Below are 14171 nucleotides of genomic sequence, written 5' to 3'. Positions count from 1 at the left end.
TTCACAATTGCGGGGGGCGGGGATTGGAAGATGAGCTCTAGCTAAAAAGGTGGCTGTCTCTAACAAGCAGCAGTGACGTCGGTCGGTGTCTTCCGCACACTCCCGCTCTGGCGTCGCGCCCTCCGCAGTAACTGCACGCGCTCAAGCGGGCCCATTCGGCAGCGCCGAAAAGCCGTTTCCTGCGCTATCAACGTCAACCGTGCACACAATCGAAGACGCTGTTCATAATTGCACAAGAAATCGGTCGACTTGTACGAACAGGTATGCGGTATATTTTCCCCACGGGCAAACCTAAGCTTTTATTTTACGTGACGAGGATTCAGGATCTACATTTCAGCGCCGAAATGCTGGCAAGGCTTTGCACGTGCGTCTCTCCAACGCTGCCTTTCATTTTTAAATCGTCCCATAAGTTCAGAATGTATTCCAGGTAAATATACCAAATCGTGGTGGTGGTGGTGGGGGGATCTTTTTCAACAGTACAAATTGGTCCAAAAGAGTTTTGGTGTGTCGGCATTTTCGCGGTCCTTAAAATGACATATGTTACTTGCACTCCGTCTATTTTGGGGAATAGGCGATGACAGGAAGAAAGGGCCGGCCAGTGTGTGTCCTAACGAACGACCCGTACCGCATACAAGTCGACGGCTCAACCGATTTCTCGGGAACATCGAAGTTGACTTTCATTCCCGCTTGATATCCAAGCGTGTACGCCATACTTGGCGCCCTTTCAATGGCTCACTGAATTTGACTTTGTCATCCATCTTCCAGAACCTCATGGGAACAGACCTCATACATGAATTCTTAAGTTTCCATTTTGATGACATTTATAAACTTTCTTGAAATATCCGCGTCCCCGAATCGGGCAAAAAGAAAAAGTATGTTTTCCTTCATTCAATAATGATACCATTCGAAGTTGGAACAGGCTCTGTCAACCTCCACAACACCCCGTGCGGAAGTCTGATCTCGTGTGTGCTCGCGCGCTTGTTTTTTAATCAATTCAGGAGTGGTAAAAAGGCGCTGCTATCTACGCGCAGGGGGTAGTGACATCTTAGTGGGAAAGGTGGAAGTCCGGTGATATAATTGGACACAAACACATACGCGTGGGCATTAGCTACTTCTTATGACCTCGAGTGCCAAGTCGGAGAGCTGCGACACGAGCTAGGTCCTCCACACATATGAATTCCTTTTGATTCCGCAAGTACAATCCGACTGTGACTGTCATATGATCCTCTTTGTCGTATCATTCCTTCAAATGTCAGCGCTACAGTCGGTCTTTGCTACTGGGTCGGCATATAGCGTGTCAAATTTGGTTGCAGCTTGCCAGTTTCTGGGGCGAGCCAACAACTTTGTCACCGCAAACTGCAGACCTGTCAGCCTCCCACTTTTCAACCGGTCCGGTCGCAAGCCTTTTTCACCCTAAACGGCTTTGCGCGAATCTTCAATGTTCTATTGACATTATAAAGCGTCTTTGTTATTCCTGATTGGTCCGTTTCTTCGTAGTTCACCGTGTTATTTAATGTTGTTCTATATTTGTTGTGCAGTAGAAAAACACTGAAGTGTTTAAAAAAATGTAAGTAAAATGTCTAAATACTCTAGAATTATCTTTGTTGTCAATTAAAAAGCAATGGGGGGGGTGGTTGGCGCTCCACGAACGGCACACGCTCGTCTCAACTGGCCCGTGGCAGAGAAAAGGTTGGGCCGTCTTTCCTCCTATTACGAGTTCCTATAGTCATACACACGAACACCTTCCTATTTCTATCAAAGTGCAGTCATCCTTGTGCTCAGTTTGCGAATTACAGTGGAACGGCTTCAGGGGTAATCCATCTATTTCACTCGGTTCGATGCGTGTATCTCATGGGATCTGATTTGGAAGCTACCGTACAATATCAAGATGTGGTGCCTTTCTCTTCTCGTTTTCTTTGTTACTTGGATCAGCATACATTTCGCGATCAAGACCGCTAAACCAAGTTTAGAGCCTCAAGAAACGAACGGGCACCCCTAAAAGACATTTGAGGTTTCAAAAGAGGTGGTGCACAGAATGAGTGTGATTTGAAGAGTAGACTAGAAATAGCACGGGACGCAGCTCAGCTCCCTCGGACGGCCTTCGGTGTTGGGAGCCAGACTCTCGGTGTTTGGGAACGCCCCTCGGTGGTGGATTCTGTTTTGGAATGGCACCAAAACCAGTGGCCGACGAGGTGGCCACTCGTTAAAACTAATTGCAGACGACAGTCCGCTTGGTTTCGGTGCGGCGACCCGAAGAGATTGATAAAAGAAACATCACTAATGCCGACCTAAACAATTAAGATGTGACAAATCAGCTTTGCCCTTAATAGCTTTATCTGGTCCACCAGATTGTGATCCCCCCCACCCCTCCAAACATATGAACCTGAACTAAACTAAACATGCCAGCCATGACGCACGGGTCTTGTGCTAAATCCGTGTGCCCAGAAAGTTGTTGCAGAGACTTTTGTCAAGAGACTGCAAGAATATACTCGACACGATCCAACAATTTCGTCCCGTCCCGCTGACTGACGCGTTCGCCCAACACAAACAAAGCAGCCCACAGTCAGTAGTCAGCACGACTACTTCCCAAACCTGTTCCTCATCATAAACTGTCATTCACCGTCTCTGCTCACGTGACACCGATACCAATGTGGAATTGCAGATACAAGGGATTCAAAAGAGACAATGCTAAGCGAGCGCTGGGGACCGACAATGACACGCAGGGGCAGATTTACAAAATCATGACTTGTTGGCTAAAAGGAGAGCTGTGTCCATTTAAAGCAGATGGCGGCTTATTTGCTATCCGGCTGACTTTGGAAGGACGCTTCAAGCTGGCTCGGAAGGCGTGGGGATGGATTCTGAATGGAGGTGACCAGAAAGTCATTTGCTACTGGTTGGGGGGGGGATGTGTGGAGAGATGAAGTTACTTGATGGGGGGAGAAAAAAAAAAGAAAACATGAAACTGTCCAACTGAAAATCTGACTACGAAGCCTTGGGGTGTACAGTGATGGGATTTGAGGTTGGCATTTACGTCCTCTACGCCGGTGCTCATGAGCAGTACTATGAGTCGCGGGTTTCACAGACAAAACAACGAGTGCTCTTCTCTATGGTGGGGAGAGCCAAAAGGTCAACCCGTTGGCATCAGAGGTCAGGGTCGCGGTACTGGCAGGCGGTGGAGCCCAGAGAAACACGAAGAGGCGGACGTTCGGTTTGGTGCTGCAGGAGGCGAGATGGAGGGCGGGGCCAAAGGAAAGCCACCGTGGGAGGTCGCTCGGGTCGGCTGGCGAGCGCGACGCGTGCCCCACCGAAAACTCAATCTGTGGGAGGGAAGGAAGCCTCGATGAAAAAAACGTGGTCGGAAATGCGGCTATTTGCTTTCTTCATTTCAATGCACTTTTTCTTTTTTCTTTTTTTTCGAATTCAGGTCTGTGTTTTGTGTTTCCAAAGCAGAAGCCAGGAGAAATGATATTTTGCAGACCTTTGAAGGGCACCTGACTAAGGCAGTCACACAGCAGAACACAGATGAGAAGGACTCCAATCGATGCAAATAAGACAAATTGTGTGTGTTTGCACCTACTTTTTTCAGCAATGCGTCGGTCAATACTAAGGGCGTCCCTCAACCCGTCTCCTCCGAAAGGAGGAGGCGTGGGCTCCTTCACCCCATTTTCCTTTGCAACGCCTCCTGGTGCTGTTGTTGCCTTGGCAACAGCTGCCGGTCCTGCGCTCGGAGTGCTGTTTGGGGGTGAGGGCGTCTTTTCCTCCGCTCTCTCCTCCTGTTGCCGAATATAGACAGACGCACACGTGCAATTTATTCATGCGCTGCGAATCATGCCACGACCCCATCTAGTGGCGGTGACTTGTAAGAGCACAATGAGTCAGCTGACGTAGCCAAATGTCCGTTTTCGAACCGACGGTATACTACTAGAAGCTCTGACGTTTGGCGAGAGTCACCGGGCTGGTTGTACTCGACAAACAACCATTCGTGCGCACCCAGGGAGCATTTAGAGGGTTCCGTTTGCCTGCCGTGCATCTTTTTGGACTCTGGGAGGAAAGCGCAGTACCCAGAGAAAAGCCACGCAGCCATACAAGGACAACATGCAAACGCCACACTGGGAGGCCGGAGCCAGACTCCAACCCCGCACCTCTGCGCTGTGAGGCGGACGTGCGGACCGGTCGGCCGACGTGTTAATCGAGTTTCAATTCACTTAAAATAATTTGGAATGTTCGTGTGATTTCAAACTTCACATCGGAGGACCGAAGCAAAGGATAACAACTTTTTTTTTTTTTTTTTTTTTTATGATTTGTGAATAAATGATTCGATTCAAATTCCACCTTGTGTCCATTGGTCTGTCCGTTGCCTTGCCCCACGTTGTCCAATGAGCCAATCTTGGACTTTGCCTTGATGTTCAGCTTATGAGACTCAATCTTGACATCCCCGCCACCTGCGGTGAATGTGTTAATATGAGACCGGCTTCAAAGAACGGCCCGGTTGGAGAACAGGAAGAGAGACAACCTGGCTTGTGCTTGATGTTGTCCTTGGAGCCACACTTGGACGTAACCTTGCTCACATCCACCTTCTTATTCAGGATCTGCACCTAAGGGGCAGAGATTAAAAAAAAGAAAAAGAAAGAAAATTCCATGACTGCAAATATTGCTCATCTTGAACATCATTTTGGTACTTGAGTTTTTTGTCTTCTGCACCCCGATTGGCTACAAGACTGTCGATGCCAAAGCCAACAGCCTGCCCGCCTCGTCTCTGTACAGCTTGCCAAATTGACGTTTGCAACAAAAAAGATTTTGAGCTTTGGTTTCATTCCGTAGCACACGATTGTATCATTGTAAAAAATTAAGCTGACTGAAACGGTCGTGATTCAAAGATCAAGGTCAGATGAAAAGAAGGTACCGGCACCATTCTCCATGATGGTGGTATTTAGGTTATTGTGCCCCCTGCTGTTCGATTTGAGGGTTGCACGGAGTGGCAGGAAGCGGCTCGTTGCGTCAGTTTGAGGAAGAGAGACGCAAGCGGTATGTGGCCGTGACCAATGTGTGTCTCCCGTTGTTGAGATGGATGTCGGTATCTTGTGCACTGTCGTGTCATCGGCCCTCATTTTGACCCTAGTTTTTCCAACCCCAAAATGGCGTTCAACAGCAATGAGCGCGAGGACAATAAGGGCTGTCGAACATTATCGGTCGCCTCGTCTTTCTGAACTAGGGGGAAAACCGGATTTCAACTATCGCGGGTTCCTTTTGGAATGTAACCCCCGAGATAAACGAGGCTTCGCCGCCTGCCCAAAAAGAATCATAAGAATGAAAAAATTCAAGCAAATATGGAGTTGGTGTCCCCAACTCTCCTGTGCTGGGGACTGTCAAGTTCTTCCACTCAAGGGTCTCCAACCGTTCCATCAGAATGAGTTATGGCATGGCAAAGTTCAGTTTGGCCGCCCTTATTTTTAGCGGTGTGTGTTTTCAGTGCACTGCATGTTTGCACTGCGGTTGACAGGAAAGTCATTTCATCTATGCTGTATGTTGCGCAGAGAACATATTTGACAATAAAGCTTGACTTGACTTGACTTGATCGACGATTTCAGCGACGAAAGAATGAGTTGGCTTCAGACTCAGTTTGTGTCAAGGTAAATCGAGACCAAGGTTTGCGGTAAAGTGTCGTGACAGCAGAAATCATGCTTTGGGATACACATGCAAGTAGAGTTAAGGCACACGTTAACTCTAAAGACGATGAATGCTCAACTTTCACATTCATCGCCCTGAGGCACAGAAAAGCAAGGACACAAAACGGACCTTTAAGAGTGGGAAACTGACGAAGGTAAAGACGGCTCTCCGAAGTGCATCGATTTGGTGTCAATACAGCCCGGTCAGGGCGACGTGAGAAAATAGGCACACAGCCATGTCGCTTTGCATACCCACACTGCTGTTATCTTTTCGTTCCTGTTTTTTGTTGTTGTTGTTGTTCAGGAAGTAATGTTAGGCTTTTTTTTTTTAAAAAAGAGATGCTTAACCCAGCACAAATGTGGGATTCACTTTAAAAAAAGAAAGAAAAAAAAAATATCAAAGTCTCATTCCAAAGCAGTCTACTCTCATCAGCAGCAGCTTTACTTACATTGCCACCTCCAGGGACATGTTTGATATTGTCCTTGGAGCCGCAGCGAGACGTGACATGGCTGAAGTCCAGCTTTTTGTGCACTATCTGAACCTAAAGACAGTCAGGGAGACACATAGGCGAGCGAGAAAAGGATAGATCGGCGTCAGGTGGAAAAGTGTTAGAAGAGCAAAGAGTACAGACAGAAATGAGAAAGCAGCAGAGAAGAGCAGATCGGCCGGCGGCTTGAAGTTGTTCACGGGAAACTTGCGCTGCCACCCAAGTCTTTCTGTCGTCCCGATCAAAGGCTCCCCCGAAAATTGGCTGGCTGTCGGAACATCGGCTGAATGGAGCCGATACACGGGGCTGCGCTTTTTTTTTTTTTAAACAACTGTGCAACCGGGCCGTTTTCAACGGAATGGTAGACACAAAGTCCAGTTCCAAAGATGAATGTTGAATATGGGAAAAGACGAGGGCGCTGACGTGATCGCAAAGCGCTTCCGGTGACAGCGGAAGATCACGCGAGCAAAGGACAGGTGAGACGGAGCACATGCAACACAAAACATTCAGGGCGACTTGGGGCACACGACATGAAAGGATGTTGTTCAAGCGATGCCGGGTCTGAGCAAAAACTGCCAGGATGTTTGGCTGACAGAGAACGTTGATTTCCACTCGGGTCGAGGTCAAGCCATCAGCGTGCGCGCAGCCGTTACCCCGGACATCAAGTAAATCCGGCCACATCCCAGGATCACTCAGCCAATCGCTATGAACCGGGTGTTGTTATTGATTTTTTTCGCAAAAAGCTGAGGTCACACTGGTTTGAATTCTCACGCTCTTTGTTTTGGAGTCTGTCAATCCTCCATCGAGCGTCTCCAGTCGCACCAGAACGCCGCTGCTCGCCTTTTGACCGGAGCACAGAACTCCTACTCTGGCATCCCGTCACTGGCTCATTTGAGAGTTCTTTTGAAGATCCCGTTCGATTTGTTTTCAAATCTGGAAATGGCCCCCTTGCTGCCCATCTTGAAAATCTCGCCTTCAAACTCATTTTTACTCTTTTTATTCTTCCCTCACAGTCAGAAATATGTTGACCTTTCCGATGGCCTGTGACTGACAGGGCCTCTACCAATTTGCCACATTAAGGTCGTGAGATATCTGGGGGGGGCAGCTTGCCCAATTTTCTCCATGACATCATCCACATTGTCGAAAAAACATTTTGTACAGTGTTTCTGAAAACTGTCAGTTGTTTGGAAGAAAACCTTGACAGCTAGCTAGCTAGCTACCTAGATAGATAGATGGATTTATTTATTTGTTGTTTTTTTAATGCTTAGGCCTGAAAAAAGGTTTCAGCTTTGGTTTCATTCACTACACTATTGTAGCGGATACGGAAAAATTGTAATTTCACTAATCTGGAGTTCTTTTTGGAATGTAACCCCCGAGATTAACGAGGGATTCCTGTATAGAAAATAGTTTGAGAGTCCACCCTCCCTTCTCACTTTGGGGTCATGTCACGAGCCGCTGAAAAATGATGGGCGGACGGCGAATGGCCCCCGGCCCTAGGTTGGACACCACCGATTTACAGTCTTCAATCAACTTATTGCTCTTCATTTAACACGCACGGTTTTGCAATGTGCCAGGAAGCCCGAGTCAAATAGTTTTGCGCACGCGACAAGTGGCCCGTTTGTTGTGAATTCTGCGACCTTTCGGTCAAACGACTTCATTCGTTGCTTCTTGGCGGCAATTAGCTGTGGTGCAGCACCACGCCTCAACCGCTTTTTGGCCGAAAGTGTAACACCATGAATCCCGACGACCATCTGATGCCTGCAGACTTCCGCTACATTGCGCACCTCTGACTCCATCTTTGGTCGGTGCACCGTATGTGGTCAATGCAAAGAGAAGGAAGTTGAGATTGATGTGTGAATATGCGCATGGCGGGGACTCACTCTGGCCTTGGAAGGATTGGATGGGTCTGCTGTCTTGTTGTTCTGTACGGCAGAAACCTGGGGAGACAAGGGTCAATAAACCTCCGAATCTCCCGCTCCATTGCACTTAGGTCGAGGATCACTTTGGAAATGCAAGCGGCGTACGGCGCGATACACTTCACCACTCATCTGCGGTTTCAAATGTCATTTCTCAGGCGTAAATGCGGTCGACATATACTTTGAAGTCCACACAATCACATTTTGATTGCATCGTTTCAAATTTGGTCAAACACTTCCAAGCGCAGGATCGGATTTCACAAGCGATCAGGCCAAATGTCACACATCCACACGCAAATGGAGTCAGATTGCTGGTGAGTGAAGAGGAAAAAGGGAACTAACCTAGTGGGCCTATATTGAGAGCGACACAATGCGTGAGGCGACCGAATAGACCGACAAATATCAGCGCTCGTCTACGAAATGAGCAACCCGCCGCCGGCACGGAGTGCATTCACACCAGTGGTGTCCAATCTACGGCCTGGGGCCATTTGCCGCAAGGTTAGTTCATGAAGGTGAAGGTGGACAGAGTGAGAAGGGAGGCCGGCCTGGAGAACTTTTCTCGAGAGTACAAAGAAAGCACCGCTGATGAAAACTAACTAACCACTTTTTATTTTGATCAAAACACTCTGGAGTGGATCAAGATCATTCCATTTGAGAGGCAAAAATAGTTTCTTGCACTTTGTGGTCGATGGCTGATTGTTTTTGTGCTTTCCACTGTCTTTGTGATTGTTTGTCGTTGGATGAATTTGATTTTTGCTCCATGTCGAGCACTTGGTGGAGGGCGGCGGTTGTTCGAAATCTGCCGTGTGGTCCAGAAATTCCGTAACTGTAATAAGATGACAAAGATCGAACGAGTCGCTGCTTTTAGCGCTTTGCTACTGGCTAAATGTACTATGCGAGTGCAACGCATGACTTTGGTAGGGCGGCACCTCCCCCGCCAACACTGGCAAAGAGTTCCCCCTTTCCAAACAAATCAGCCACTTTGGCTGGGTGATGCCCCGGCGACGTTGGGTGGGAGCGGCTTCGCCGTTAGCCGGCGTCGTCGGAGAGGTGCTGGAGGGTGGTCGCGGACGGGCTGCAGAGACGCAAACCACTTTCAGCCCTTAAAATGATCCTCTAGGAAAGCAACTTCAACAGTTAATCTGGACTTCTATTTGGGTTTTACAGCCAAAGTAAATGTGGCCCCTCTACAAAAATGAGTTCAGCGTCTCACCTGTTGGTTTGTTTTTCTTGGCCTCCGCTGACTTGCTCTCGGCCTTGTCATTCTTGTTCGCTATGCAAAGGAAGCAGCAAAAAAATGTCACAGCGCCACTTGGACACGTAGCAACCGTGGCGAACGCGTCTCACCTGTCGGTTTGTTTTTCTTGGCCTCCGCTGACTTGCTCTCGGCCTTGTCATTCTTGTTCGCTATGCAAAGGAAGCAGCAGACGAATGTCACTTGGACACGTAGCAACCGTGGCGAACGCCGGACTCCTTTCTTTCACCACATTTTCAGATGAGTCGGGGGCGAGGCTGTTTTGCGCGTCGGTACGCCCAGACAGGGACAACACTGCCCGAAATGCGCTCGACTGGACTGGCACGAAACTGTTCCTCCTACCGGTTTTTAAGCCGAGTGCACAGGCCCCAGTGTACCCCGCCCGGAAAAGGGGGCCGATGTCTCTTTTCATTATTATTACAACGGGGCAAAAAAAGTCTATCGAAATCAAAACTAACACCCCAAAACGGATGGCGTTACCACGGAGGTTACACTGTAGTTGGCTAAAGCATCTACAAAACAAACCCCAAAATTTGCTGTTCTGTAAACGTGTGTGTGTGTGTGTGTGTGTGTGTGTGTGTGTGTGTGTGTGTGCGCGCGCTTTGATTTACCAGCAGTTTTGGTCCCGGTAGAAGCAGAGGAGTTGTCCTTATTGACAACCGATCGGGGGGTGGGAGAAGCCTTTTGCACAGCTGCTCCATTTTCTGGAGTCTGAGGATCAAACCAAAAGAGAGGTCGGTTCTTCTGCGTCCGTGTCAAAATTGATTCACTTTCAAAGGTCAGCGGTGTGCGGAGAAGGAGCGCACAGAGACAAAGCGAGCTGACAAAGTGATTATAAAGACGCGAAGCAACTTTAGCGATAGAAATACTGGAAAGAAAGTGTTTTGAGATCATCGTGGTACAAGCAGTTTTTCCAAAGAACAATAGGCAGTGACATACAATAAAACCATGAAATAAAGTGTCGTCAAGCCTTTGTTTGCAGCGATCTTGGAGTAAGGGCTTTCTTACTTTTGCAGATGCGGCGGCCATCGGAGGCCTCTTCGCAGCAGTGGGCGTTGCCGCCTTTGGGAGAGGGCTTTTTCTGTTAGCCGGGGTCGCGGTTGGGGAGGGGCGCTTGGCTGAGGCGGCCTCGCCATTGGTAGGGAGGGTGGAAGGGCGAGATTTGGGGGCGTTCGTTTTGGTCCAAACCGCCTCAGTCTGAAGGTTCGGATACCAATCGAGTGACCCGCAGGAAGACATGATGGGCAGAAAAAGACAAAGAAAGACAAAGGGAAGAAGACGTGAATAACTGGGAGAAATCGAAAAAGAGCAAGCAGGAGCGGAGTGAGTGATGGCAGCGCGCAGCCTCATTCGGGTGGCGGGTGGCCTGGAACCCATCCCAGCGGGCTTTGCAAGAGAGGTGGGGACACACCCCGGATCAGTCGCCAGCCAACTGCCATCGAGAAGAGCTCGCATTCACACTCACAATCGCACCGAGTGAATGGGCACTTTCATGCTTTAGACAGTGCGCGTGTCAGATCCACCAAGATGCACCTTGCTCTTGGTGTCGGGGCTTGGCAGGGTCTTGGCGGCATTGCCCGTTGGAGACTTGGCCGGCCCTTTGCCCCCTTTCTCGTCCTTCTTTTCACTCAGCTTCTTTTCCTCTTCCTTGTTGTTCTTCTCCGGCTTGTCCGTCTTTTCTGCCTTCTCGCTCACTTTGTCGTTTTTCTCAGCCTTGGTCCCGTTTTCATCTTTGAGAATCTTCTCGGGCTTCGGGTTCTTGTCAGGGCCGTTGTCTTTGTTCTGCTTCTCCGCCGTCTCCTTCTTGCCAAAGGCGTCCATCTTTTCCGTCTTGTCCTTGTCCACTTTCACTGAGAAAGTAAGAGTGACAAAATTAGCACCAGCCTATTTTAGTCCCTTTCTCAAGACGGAATTCCAACGTCAATGGACAAGAATGCTTTGGCAAATGAAAACAATGATTCTTCGAGTGTCAAGCTAAAAAGGACTCATCGAGGCACGTTCCTGATCAACACGAAGAGAGCGTCAACAACACAATTCTTAATCAATGCTCACGAGGGTCGCAGGCGTGCCACGGAGCCTATCTTTGGGCAGTCGGCGGCCCCCCCAAACCGGCATTTGCAGAGCACACATACACAATTCGCGCTCACAAACACACCTGGGGACAATTTGGAGTGCCCAATCAACCCACCGCGTATGTTTTTGGAAAGCGCCGAAGTACCCGCAGAAGAGCCACGGCGGCGCAGGGGGGAACACGCAAACTCCACACAGGAAGGCCGCAGCCGGAATCCAGCCGTGCACCTCTGCACTATCAGGCGAACGTGCTAAGCAATCGACCGCCACGCCAGCCTTAAACGATGGAATGAAAATCATGAGTGTGATCCCTTTGCTGTGCTGCAAAATCTGGACAGAATTTGCTTCAAAGAAGGATGGCCCCCGGCCCGCAGTTTGGACAACACCGATTTAGATCATGAAAACGCATGTATTCAGAAAGGCAATGAAACAGTCATGGTAGTGACAAAGTAGGATTTGAAAATACATGGATATCTGTTCATGAGCAAGAAAATCACACCGTGTTCAACATTCGCAGGGACGGTGGATCAGCGTCTGATTATTTTGGGTGAGACTGCGAGCAGAAGCTTGTTGGGTCAAATATGGACACAGATACACTTCCTGCTGTCTGTGCAGCCATCGTTTTAAAATCCTGAAGATCACGCCACGAGAAACTCAGCGTTGAAACACACCTGCGTGCGCGTGCGTTGCACGGAGACTGCTCAAAATAGATGCTCTATATTTGAATGAGCGCAGCCAATGCCGAATGAATGTTGCAGCTTTTTCCGGATAATTGCTGTCTCTCAACAGATCTGGTTGCTCCATCGTTCCGTATACGATTGAAAGCGTATTGGAATAGACTACAACAGAGGAAATAAAAATGCATGCGTGGTTTAACTTTAATCGGCTTTAGGGGTGCAGCTATCAAATATTTCGGTATTCGGATATATGATTGAAAAAATATTGGTTATTGGTACCGAAGACAAAAAAAAGGCTTTTCATTCTAGGTGCAGCTATCAAATATTTCGGTATTCGGATATATTATTGAAAAAATATTTCCCCCTCTTGGTTATTGCTACCGAAGACAAAAAAAAAAAAAAAAAAGGCTTTTCATTCTGTACTTCAATTTAATCTGTGCATAGCAGCCCACTATTTTGCTTTTGAGAAGCATTCGTGACAAATCTCTCCCCATAAGCATCGATTTTGGACGATAAGACGAAGTGACGTCAGAAGCGCAGTCGCGATTTTTGCCGGCTAAAACAACAGACTTGCGTCAGCCTGGTTTGTTCAAACGTGACCATTTGGAACGTCAACCGTGTCAGGCCGTCAGCATCAAAGCGCGCAGAGACCTTGACGTCGAACCGCCCTTGACAAGTAATCCGACGGCTCTCGCCAGCCTATATGGACCGCTCCAGCGCTTGCTAGCACTGCAGCCGCCGCTAATTTCCAAATTATGTGGAAAAACAAATGCAGTGCACACATCCTGAAAGTTGTGCTGGAAATGCATTCTTTCACAAAAAGCTCTTTCTTCCCCCAATTTTGTTTTCTTGGAAACGAGCATTGTCGAGAAATTTACCAAAGTTCAACCGCTGTTCACTAGACAATGGTTCTTGATGAAAGAGGAGGGTTCCCGCTTCCTCTTGCTAGGCTCCACATGCTTCTTCTGCAGCTCGAGAACTCCATTTTCCGCAGGCCTTCAAAATGGTCCAAAACGGCCGGCAGCAGCTCTCCCGCTTGGCTGGCATTGAATGAGTTCAAAGTGTTCCATCACTGAGGATGAGTTGAGTTGATGATGAAAACAGTTTTACCCCCGGGGAGATGAATTTCCAGCCAGCATCTTCCCAATCCCAAAGAGAATCCCGGCACGGACATGCCTGCGTTGCGTTCAAGTGCTGATCGACACTTGTGACCGCCAATGAGCCGACGGTGTTTTTCCAACGGCCTTTTGGGGTGCGAGTGGACATTCAGGTAACATCCATACATACCTGCCGGAGTTGGCACAGAAATGAGAAGATTGGTCTCGCGGCTCCCACGATGCCTCCGAGGCGGCGGAGATGACGGCACCACCGGTGAGATGGCGAATGGGGACGAGAACGCCGAGGCCGTCGCGGCTGAGGCGTCCGTCACGGTGAGCGAGCGCCGCACCGCCGTGTGCGGGTAGGGCGCCCTGAGCGGACACGCCGTTCCCGTCACGGCAAAGTTGGGCGCGATGGCCGACGAGCCTTGCGTACCGCTGAGGTGCGGCTCGGCATTGAAGGCGGGAACGCACAGGCGGGAGCAGTCGGACATCGCTCGTCTGACCGCGCTTCGCCGGGGCGGCTCGTCGGCCGGCGTATTTCTCGTCTCGCCGGTTACTGTGACGTCGGAGGCCGCTTCGCGGTCACCGCTATCATTTGACTCTCGTGACTTTGCATCGCGACTTTCTTTCCCATCTGTGCCGGGTGGGGCGCACAGCTTTCCCTTTTCCTCCCCGACGCCGCAGGCTTGCTTCGATGAGGCAGGAAACGCCGAGAGCCTCGGAGACGGCGCCATGTGACTTCCTGCGGGGTTGGCGACACGTTGAGCGGCGGCTTGTTCATCAGGATTTTGCCCCCCGATCGGTGACTGCAATCCCGTGCCTTCAATCAGCCCGGCCTTTTCTTCTTCAAAATCCTGCCCTTGTCCAACTTCTTGGGAGGGCCGAATGCAACCGCCATCTCTGCTCCGGAGAGAAGACTTCAAGTTTGGTTCCGAGTTGACGTTTGCTGCGGGCTTCGGTGCCGGTCCGCGGTGGAATGATCTCCCCGGTGAAACTGAA

General features: G+C 49.4%; 1 protein-coding gene across 1 annotated transcript in view; it reads right to left on the bottom strand.

The window, feature by feature from the left end:
- Positions 1-256: 256 nt before the first annotated feature.
- LOC109515474 (microtubule-associated protein 4-like) overlaps positions 257-14171 on the bottom strand; it is a 33677-nt gene continuing 19762 nt past the window's right edge. The window contains exons 8-18 of the mRNA XM_019869270.1: positions 10859-11175; positions 10334-10522; positions 9937-10036; positions 9418-9477; positions 9052-9145; positions 8035-8104; positions 6116-6208; positions 4514-4595; positions 4333-4442; positions 3578-3773; positions 257-3317 (exon numbers count right to left, since the gene is read on the bottom strand). Coding sequence (XP_019724829.1) covers positions 3313-3317; positions 3578-3773; positions 4333-4442; positions 4514-4595; positions 6116-6208; positions 8035-8104; positions 9052-9145; positions 9418-9477; positions 9937-10036; positions 10334-10522; positions 10859-11175 — 1316 coding nt within the window. The 3' untranslated portion in view covers positions 257-3312. The remainder of the gene's footprint in view (positions 3318-3577; positions 3774-4332; positions 4443-4513; positions 4596-6115; positions 6209-8034; positions 8105-9051; positions 9146-9417; positions 9478-9936; positions 10037-10333; positions 10523-10858; positions 11176-14171) is intronic.

Source organism: Hippocampus comes, unplaced genomic scaffold, assembly GCF_001891065.2.
Source record: "Hippocampus comes isolate QL1 unplaced genomic scaffold, H_comes_QL1_v1.1 scaffold117, whole genome shotgun sequence".
NCBI classification, from domain to species: domain Eukaryota; kingdom Metazoa; phylum Chordata; class Actinopteri; order Syngnathiformes; family Syngnathidae; genus Hippocampus; species Hippocampus comes.
This window is presented reverse-complemented; position numbering and strand designations above follow the sequence as displayed.